At 40.2% G+C, this 10700-nt stretch overlaps 1 protein-coding gene across 6 annotated transcripts in view; it reads left to right on the plus strand.

Annotated features, from left to right (window-relative positions):
- Positions 1 to 5026, plus strand: part of rapgef2b (Rap guanine nucleotide exchange factor 2b) — a 301306-nt gene extending 296280 nt beyond the window's left edge. For all 6 annotated transcript variants that reach the window (XM_055645980.1, XM_055645960.1, XM_055645969.1 and 3 more), the window contains one exon: positions 3373 to 5026. In XM_055645980.1, coding sequence (XP_055501955.1) covers positions 3373 to 3398 — 26 coding nt within the window. In that variant the 3' untranslated portion in view covers positions 3399 to 5026. The remainder of the gene's footprint in view (positions 1 to 3372) is intronic.
- Positions 5027 to 10700: the final 5674 nt, after the last annotated feature.

The following is a 10700-nucleotide window of genomic DNA, read 5'->3' on the forward strand; positions in this document are numbered from 1 at the left end:
GTCTTCCAGCACCTCACCCCTGCCCAATGAAGGTTCATATATCTCAATTTCTGCAATTTCTTCTCTCAAATCCCACAGTGTCCTCAGAAATATCTGATCAGGCCCGTGAGATTTACCCACCTTCATATGCCTCAGAACATCGAGCACCTCCTCGACCGTAATGCAGACTGCCCTCAAGACATCTCAATTAACGGTCCCAAGCTCCCGAGTTTATGTATTTCTCCGCGGTAAAACAGAGGAGAAATGCTCATCGAGGACCTTGCCCATCTCCTGCGGCTCTAAACAGAGATGACTGCTTTGGTTTCTGTGGGGCCATATTCTCTCTTTCCCTTAATGTACTTTAAAAAAAAAATCTTAAATCTGTTTTATTTAGTTTCCTCACATACAATTATGGCAAAGCCTAGGCAGCTAGTTTCCCCATTAATAGATATCATAGCTTCATAAACATTCATAGTTATACAGCACAGGAACAGATACTATGGCCCAATTCATCCATGCCGTCTTGGACATAGTACCTCTCTACTTTAATCCCATTTGCCTGCATTTTGACCATATCCCTCTCAATCTTTGCCATCCATGTACCTGTCCAAAATGTGTTTAAAACATTGTAATTGTATCTGCCACTACTATCTCCTCTGGCAGCTCATACTATAAAACCACAATCCTTTGTGTAAAGAAAGCTTACCCCTTAAATTCCCTTTAAATCTTTCCCCACTCACCTTAACCCTCAGCCATCTGATTTTAGATTTTGTCTGTATCCTGCCTAAGCTGCTCATAATTTGATAAACCTTCACAAAGTCACCCCTCAGCTTCCTTTGCTCCAGGGAAAACCATCCTAATCTATCCAATCTCTGCTTATAACTCAAGCCCTCCAATTCAGATAACATTCCTGCAAATCTTTTAATTACATTCAAGCTATAGCTCAGGGAGCAGAGAGCTGCACACTGCACTCTTAAGAGCAGCTAACCACTGATTTATACAAATGGAACATGACATCCCATCTGCTATTCTCAGTACTTGGTCAATGAAAGGAAGCATACCATACACCACCTTCACCACAGTGTTGACCTTTCAGGGAATTGTGTACTTCTACCTCAAAGTCACACTGTTTATTAACACACCCCATGGCCCTGCCATCTTTCGACATGGTGTGACCTGGTTCAATTTTTGAAACTGCATCACTTAGCCCTTGTCTGAGTTAAACTACATCATCCATCCCTTGCCTACATTTCCAGTTGATCTGCATCCTATTGTAACCTTTATCAACCCGCTTCACTGTCTACTTACTATATTGTCAGTTTTGGTGTTGTCTACAAACGTATTTATCATGCCACATCCATTTTCTTCCAAACAATTAATATACATGACAAACCAAAAAGGACCCAGCACCTACCCTAAGCCGCACCACCAGTTACAGGTCTCCGATCTGAAAAGGCCTTGTTGATACGATACAATACCACTTTATTTATCCCAGAGGGAAATTGGTCTACCGCCAGTCAAAAGTTACAAGATATTGAAAGTATCATGTGCATTATAAAAATGAAATAACAAATAATCATGACATTTAAGTGACCAGTTATTGCACAGCACACATGTCCTCCCCCAGAACATGGTCCGAAAACTAACTAACCTAAAAATAGACAAAACAAACAGGAATTAAATAAATAAATAAATAAATAGATGGGCGGGCAAGTGAAGAGGCTGGCTGCCGCATGCACAGCGCCAGAACCGGTAAAGTCCACGTAGACCACATTGCCAAAACATCTACTCTGCTATAGATGAGCTCTTTTTAACAGTATTTCCCCTCCTTGCGGTTAGTGCCAGTGTGAAATTAAAACATTACCTTGTTTACAGTCCTTTTATAAAGCTCCATTCTTTCCCTGCAAGTGGTGCGTTGCCTGAAACGTCCTTGTATTTTGTTCCACACAGCAACTGTAACCTCAGCAGAAATGCAAAATACCCAGGGCTCAAAGAAAACGTCCCTTTAAATTTAGACAATAAAATATGAAAAGTTCAGAAAAGAATTGTGCTGAAAGCTACTCTCTTTGTTTTTAGAACCACTTTGTTAAGAGTGCGGAATGTGGTAGAATCCTTAAGGTATACTGAATGGCTCATTGGCAAAAGATTTAGAAAAATTTAAATTTTGTTTTATAGATAAAACCAGCTATTTCAGTAGCGATTACAGAAGACTAAAAATCTGTACTTGCATTATTCTTAACATACTATTGAGAGTTTTGTCAATACTGCTCCCAGGTGTAAAATTATATTGGCATTTTCACAGAACTAATACAGAACTGAACCATTAACACTCCCCAGATGCTGCCTGGCCTGCTGAGTTTATTTCATTTTTGTTATCTATTATCAGTCTCAAGTGCCCATTACTTAAATATTCAATATTTGTCTAATATCAATCTTTAACACAGTATTATATCTCTGCATAATGCGTCTCGGGTTTTTGCCAAGGAACCAGTTACAAGTACTTTAATTGTACAATTCTGGAGGATCACAATGCAACAACTGATAAAGTTAGTTCGCAGAATGAAGGAAGCCTCATTCCTTAAAATTGTCTGAGCTTATACCACTCTATTCCTGTAATTTAAGTGGATGTTTTTCTAAAACTCATAAGGGGAGCTTGTGACAACTTTATAATGATGGAGTGGATGTTCAAAAACATTATGTCTGTTAATTCTGGTTAACATTTTAACTTGCTTCTTTTGAACATTCTAGCTGTAGACTTGTAAGGCTGCTTTGTCTTCTGAGTTATTTTACCATTATCCATCTTCAATTACTAAAATTGCTACTTGGTGCTGTTAAGGACTTTAGAACTTTTTTTAGCTGTATAGCAATTTATTGCATTTAGCCAGAGCATCTGGTAGTTCTTTCCTTTTAGTCACCCAGTCTTATGTATTGTAAAGCACAACTTTCACTCTGCTTGGTTTAATTGTGATTCAGTTTGCCCATTGGTTACATGATCAAATTTGTGGTCTCTAGATAACAGTTCCTTTCAAGGAAAAACTCTGACGAGAGATAATTGCTGATCTTACCCCTATAGAAAAGTATCCCTGTGCAGCACTTCACAAAATCTGGTATAGGTTAATACAGTGTGATGTGGGGTGCTTGTTTTCTGAAAGATATGTTCACTTCAAGTTGATCATTTCCCTGATGAATTGTAGCATCATGTGCTAATTAGAATTGTTAAATTAATTGCTAGACTTTTTATTTAATCTTGGTGAAATTATTTCTCACATTAATAGCCAAATACTACCCAACAATATCAGTTTAGCACCAAGCCACCTTTTAGATTTTTACTATTTGTTGACATGTATAGATTATAATGAGAATTTTAATTTCAACTTTTATTTATTTTCACAGAAGATGAACAAGTTTCTGCAGTTTGACCAGTTTTTGCTTCCTGCTTTTTCTTAAGTTTATCTCACTTCATGCAAGCTACATTTTGGACAGCACAACAGATCATCCAGATGTAGGAACCTTGGAACTCTCTTGAATGAAATTCCTGATGCCACTTGCCTCTTTCCCTGCCTTAAAGCAGCATGGGGCTTTTTATCCCCGCATGTGGAATACTGTGAAGAAACTGTCCTGGCACTTTGGAACTGTATTGCTTTTAATGCACAGAGCTTATTCAACAGACTACTCCTGTTACCACCCAGCACCACAAACTGCTCAGAATTGAGTTTTACTTTGTTCACTATGGACCTGCTCTTGATGCATTCTTTAATCAGCCTAGAACGTTTCAAATTCTTTTGCAGGCTTATTTGGCCACTCTGGCACGTTAGTCATTTAAACAAAAAAAAAGTGACGATTTTAAACAACAAGCGAATCATGCATGATTTTGTATTTCAGCTAATTATAGGACATGTTGTATTCACTTAACTTTTGGGCACAGAGATCAAGACAGGTTTTTAATTTATGTCAACTTTTTTGATTAAATACTGCTTACAGAACAACCAACACAAGATCTCCACGATTACAGTATTATTTTACACATAACTTATATTTTTTGATTGTAGGATTTTGAATTAGTATTTTAAATAATTGAACTGGATGACAATGTAGTGGATGGCGCTCTGTATCCTAGAATCATGCTGGCTAGTTCTTCCCTTTGACAAAATTATGGCGCCCTCCTATTTGATGATAGGGACACAAGGCTTCTTATAGAAAAGCCTCATTTCTTTTTTCCAGCCTTTGAAATTTGCAGTATGTACAAGGAAATTAACTTATTTTATGCTTCTTGGAATATCACTGCATGCCTATAATGAAGACTGAGACTTCAAAGCAAACCACCTTCTGCTGCTATTTAAAACTTCAAATTACTGAATTGGCAGCAGCACTTTTGTTGCCGTTCTTCAGACTCCCAGTAGTGAAGGCTGCCAGTCTGAGTAGTACTCAAGTGTATGGAAACTGCTTTTCTTAGATCTGTTTCTTGTATTTTTATTTCCATTGAGCTCAGCTGATCATATTGATCAGTAAATAAACTTAGGTTCAATTGAAGACTGCAGTGTTTTCACTGTATTTAAAACATCAGTGCTTTATTTATCTGTCATGAAATCATACTTTTGGCCCGCCTTATTTGAAAATACTTCATGTTGGTCAGTTATACATTGGTAATTTAACTGTATTATGCATAATTTGTCGATGTCATTCTACAGTCAATGGAAATTGTGTGCATATAGGCAGACAAAGATAAATAATAGATATATTGAAGAGTTGCACAAATAATATAAACTTAACTGTAATTGTAGAACATAGAAATGCTAATCTCATTTCAACAAATCTGTGATGTTAAGTGCAAAATGTATGATTAACTGGTGATTTCCTCATACTTTTGATACTACTTGTACCTGTATGTCTTTTAGAAAGACAATTGGTGGAGTCTGTATCTCTTTTGTATTTTTAATACAATAATTGTACATAATGGTTATATTTTTGTTGAAAATGGTAGAAATGTACTGTTTATGCTTCTACATCCAGTTTATACAAAGCTGGGGAATAAATATAACTGAGAAGTGCTGTTGTTTATTTCTGAGTATTCCTAACTATATTTCCAGAAGGTGCTACATCTGCAGTTACATGGAAAACTACCTGGGACGAGGGTGGATTGGCTTGGAAAGGACTTGGAAAGGACAAATGAACCAATGTGTTGCAAAGAGAATGGTCTCTATGGAATGCAGAAGGGGATGGGGATGGGAAAATATGACGGGTGGGATCACATTGAATGTGGCGGAAATGCCTCTTAATGATAGCGGAGTCCGGATATGGGAAGAAGGCAGGTAGGGGGTACTGATTAGGGATGATCAGCCATGATCACATTAAATGGAGGTGCTGGCTCGAAGGGCCTACTCCTGTACCTATTGTCTATTGCCATAGAATGATACGTTGGAAGCGGAACCTGATGTGGAGAACAGAAGACAGGGGGAACTCTGTCCTTGTTCCATCTGGGACGAGGGGAAGCAAGAGCAAAATAGCGAGGCACAGAGGTGACATGAGTGAGAGGTCCATCCACAACAGTAGGCGGAAACCTGGCTTACTGAAGAGCACGTCTCAGGTGTACTATAAAAGCACTTGGGAGAAGATGCGGTGGAGAAATTGAGGGTACGTTTGAGAGAAGTTGCTTTTATTTGTCCATGTTTATTGTCCTTATTTTTCCATACCAAGTTAATTCATATTAATATTAAAACTATAGTATACAAAACAATGCTGAACGGTATTGTTTTACCAATTAACTGTTGGGCGGAGGTAGTGCCCATCAATTTTGGCTGAATCCCAGCAGGTGTAACAAAGTTGGGTTCGGCCATAAGAATAAGAACAACGTTATCAATTCATCTCTGGCGTTGACGAGGGTCTAGGGGAGCTTAATGAGAATGATCCTTGGGCAGATTGGGTTAACGTATGAGTAGAGTTTGATGGTTCTGTACTCGGTAGTTTAAATAGGGAGGGGGGGGGGGGGGGATCTCATTGAAACCTACAGATTAATGAAAGCCTAGATAGAGTGGATGCGGAGAGGATGTTTCAAGCAGTGGGAGAATCTAGGGCCACAGTCAGAATAAAACAACGTACCTTTAGCATGAAGATGAGGAGGAATTTGTGGAAGGCCAAATCACTGCGTATTTTTAAAACAACATTGATAGATTCTTGATTAGTACGGGCATCAAAGGTTATGGGGAGAAGGCAGGAGAATGGGGTTGAGAGGGAAAAATAGATCAGCCATGATCGAATGGCAGAGCACACTCGATGGCCTACTGTTCCTATATCATATAGTAATGTGGATAATTAATTTGATAATTTAACATGTTACTGGGGAGAGAATCATTGCAGTGTTGAAAATAAAACGTGCTAAATACAGATTGACAACCTTATCATTGGAGGCCAGTTTCCTTCCTCTGCAAGTTCCTACCAACGGACTCCATCTCTGTCCCCAGTCTCCATCTTCCTTATTAATAATAACCCTCATGCCCCCTCCCTTGGATAAGCAAATTACTTTCTTTGGACCATTCGTAATATTAGTATGATGGGATGATTAAATTAACTTGACTTGCAAATCCTCTTTCTGATTCTTGGGTGCCGTGCTCTAGTGCTTCAAGATTGCTTCTGCTCTGCTCTACTTTATATTTCCTACTTAAGTGTGCTTATTTTCAGCAGTGTATCAGTTACAATTTAATCATGTTGAGTCCAGGAAGTGCATATGTGGGTTCCTTTATTCCCTTCCTCTGAACCACGCCTCCTGATCTAAAGACACAATAGTTCTCTTGCTATTTAACTGACTGAACCAGCCCATATTTCTTGCCTTGCCAACTGATAAAAGAGGATAATAGTTGTATTGAGTTGATAGCAGAGCCATTCTAATTGAGCTTTCTATCCTTGCATTGTTAACCTGCCATTTCAGGAATATTGTTGATTTCTATTGACCTGTATCTGTTTCAAGATACTTGGTGTTCTTTATCTCTGTGGCTAACTTTTTTTCCCCCAGTGTGCAGACAGCTAACCTTTACCATTAATTTTGTCTATCAATTTGTGGGTTTGAATTTACTGATCGGGTAGTTAAGGTTCATTTTGTTTAAAATTAATTTTGGACATTCAGTGTGAACTGTGATAGCTTGGCAAGACGTGGATGCCAGCTTTAAACTTGGAGGATCACACATATTGCCCATTGGGGGACTCCAGTCAAAAGATATCACTATCAGTTTAGTGACCAGGTTACCGCTGTTCCCACAGCCAGACCATAATGTGCCCAGGTACGATCCACTCGAAACAGAAACAAAAAACGCACCAATGAATATTTCAAAATAATCTAGATCATGAGGAATTATTAGATTCTGAAATATGCAGTGTATCAAATGTCTTTTTATTTACATTACTACAAATATTGTACTTTCTGAATTCGAGTTTTAGAGAGACGATGCAATAAGTAATTTTTTTAATGAAATTATTGCTTGTATTAAAATCAAAAAATAATTTATCTTTAGTATTTTTACGCCATAATCATGTTATCAAAAGAAAATGGTTTACTTGGTATGTAGTGAGAAGCATCTGAGCTGCCTCCTGATTTCGCCTTGTAAGAGGTGATGGCATTCAAACCCTGCCACAGTTGCCGAACATCCGCCCCATCCTCCAGCTTTGAGCGGAAGTCCCTTTTGGCCTTTTTGATGGCCTTGTCAAGGTCGTATCTGGACTTCTTGTAGACCTCTGCGTCACCTGACTGCGTCAGTTCATCGGGTAAGGTCGCACTATCACCAATGTTGTTGCCTGACCTTGCTTTGCAGCCAGTTATCTTATTCAGACCTTGCCACATTCTCCGCGTGTCCAACTGATTATGCCTTGGACTCGAGTTTGTCCCAGTATTGTCTTTTGGCACCCTTGATGGCTTTGCAGAGATCATAGAGGTCCTTCTTGTACCATTGGGGTTTGTTTGACTTATATGCAGCGGATCTTAACAGTGAAAGTAACTTGTGGTCAGTCCACGGTTTCTGGTTGGGGATCATTCTATTGTCTTTGTCGGCATGCAATCTTCCACATACTTCCAGCAGCTTTTCTCTTTATCTTTTATTTCTTTTAAATAAGCAGTAGTGATTAGTGCATTTATTTACGGAGGACCACCTGGTTCAATTCAACCTAAGATCAGGGGAAGAATTTTAACACAAACTACCTGACCCATTTATAATCTGGAAGTAAAATAAAACTGCTGATACTGTGAATCTGTGTTAAAAACAAAAGACTTGGAACTTCAGTGGGGAGAAGATTAAAGAATGTTTTAAGGTTTTGTCAGATCTAGAAAAAAAATCATTCACTCAAACTTTTCCCTTATTACAGATACTGTCTAAATATGTCCAACATTCCCTTTTATTTCAGATTTTCAGCAATTCAGGATGTTTCTCCTCTGAGTCTTTCATCTTCTATGTACATCTCCAGAAGAACCAATGTGATTAACGCGGGAGAAAACTTGTCTGAAGCACAACAGTGTTTCCGATGCATTCCCAGGCACATGTCATTATACAAGTAACATTTTGAGATATGTTGCTGACATTTCATTTATTAACCTTTTAAGCAATCAAGGGGAGCTTGATTAGGGGTAAACGAGTATTATAATATTAATTATTATTGAATACACAATGCTTGATATAATATACATTATAAACTCAGAAAAACTGAACGCAAACACCTCTGAGTATTTGTAGCAATATGAGACAAAGCAGAAGAGATCACAGTAAGAGGATAATCCAGCTTGCAACTCGCAACTGTAAAATGTGAAGATAGGCACAAAATGCTTGAGTAACAGCAGGACAGGCAGCATCTCTGGATAGAAGAAATGGGTGCCATTTTGGGTCGAGACCCTTCTTCAGATTGTCACCTTTCGAATCGTCACCCATTCCTTCTATCCAGAGATGCTGCCTGTCCCAGCATTTTGTCTATCTTTGGTGTAAACCAGCATCTGCAGTTCCTTCCTACACACTTCTGTGAAATGTGCCAGGTTGTAACTGCTTCTGAAATAAATTCTGTTTCTGTGCAATCACCCATTCCTTAATTCAATTTCATTTTGTCCAGTTTCCGCTCCCATTCAAATGCCACGTGGGTCAGTAGGTTAATTGACTGCTTTAAAGTGCCTACAATGTAAAAGTGAATGACACAATCCAGGGGGCCTTGCTTAGAATTTGGGGAGAATACAAAGAATGGGATTGATGTAATTTAGTTTATTGCCACGTTTACCGAGGTACTGTGAAATGCTTTTTTGTTGTGTGCTATCCAGTCAGCGGAAAGACTATACATGATTATAATCAAGCCGCCCACAGTGTACACATACAGGATGAAGGGAATAACGTTTACAGCGGTAAAGTTTGATTATTGCGTAGGGTATATATATATAGTGAAATTATTGGTTCTAGCACATTAACTATCTATGTGTAGGAAGGAACTGCAGATGCTGGTTTCAACCGAAGATGGACACAAAAAGTTGGTGTTGGTACAAATACATCGATAGATGCTCCTGAACACATCATCAGTGATGTAACCTGGGGTCATTGGGTGTTTCGGGTCTTTCAACATCAGACACCCTCACCCAGGCGACCCAGCCGTGGTTGATCAGACCACGACGTGTTCAGGTGGCATTCGCTCCTCCCCATGGACCTTCTAACCTTATCTAGAGCCATCTCGAGGCCTTCTCCACTGCCTCTGTGGTGTTCTTGATGGCTCTTCTCCTCATCACTCCGTTTATGCCCAGTGCACTCAAGGCTTTGTAGAGCGATTGCCCTGCAAAACCTCTGCAGCCAACCTGGATGGGCATACACCTTGCCTTCCAGCCCTGCTTACGGCAGTCTATGACCAGCTCTTCATACTTGGCCATCTTCCTCTCATGGACCTCCTCCAGACGGTCCTGCCACGGCACTGTCAGTTCCAACAAGGCAATGTTTTTGGTCGCCTCTGAGATCAGGAGGATATCTGGCCTCAGGGTGGTCATGGCAATGTGCTGTGGGAACTTCAGCTGTTTCACCAGGTCTACGGAAAGCTGCCAATCATGCGCAGTCGCCAGGATTCCTGCCTATTCCTGGCTGCTGTGGTTCTTGGCAGCTGCACTCCGGCCTTCACGAAGGTGATCATCTGGGTGGTGATCATCTGCAGCTGCTGATGGCTTCTGCAATGGGTTTAAGAATCTGGTCGTGATGCCAGGTGTACCGGCCCTGCCCAAGAGCCTTTGGGCAACAGCTCAGGATGTGTTCCAACGTCCCCTTGCCTGAGCATTGCGGGCAATCTGGAGATTCCGCTTTGCCCCAGATGAAGAGGTTCGATGGGCTGGGCAGGACATCATACACTGCCTGGACCAGGAACTTGATGCGCTGTGGTTCAGCCTGCCAGAGCCCAGTCCATGTGACTTTTCGGTCCATGGCCTGCTCCCACCTTGTCCAGGCTCCCAGCGGGTCATACAGCCTACAAACATGGACAAATAAGTGGAGGAGGCCATTCGGCCCTTCGAGCCAGCACCGCCATTCAATATGATCATGGCTGATCATCTAAAATCAGTACCCCATTCCTGCTTTTCCCCCATATCCCTTGATTCATTTAGCCTTAAAAGCTAAATCTAACTCTCTTGAAAACATCCAGTGAATTGGCCTCCACTGTCTTCTGTGGCAGAGAATTCCACAGATTCACAACTCTCTGGGTGAAAAAGTCTTTCCTTATCTCAGTCCTAAATG

Source organism: Leucoraja erinacea, chromosome 1 (genome assembly GCF_028641065.1).
Source record: "Leucoraja erinacea ecotype New England chromosome 1, Leri_hhj_1, whole genome shotgun sequence".
Lineage (NCBI taxonomy): Eukaryota > Metazoa > Chordata > Chondrichthyes > Rajiformes > Rajidae > Leucoraja > Leucoraja erinaceus.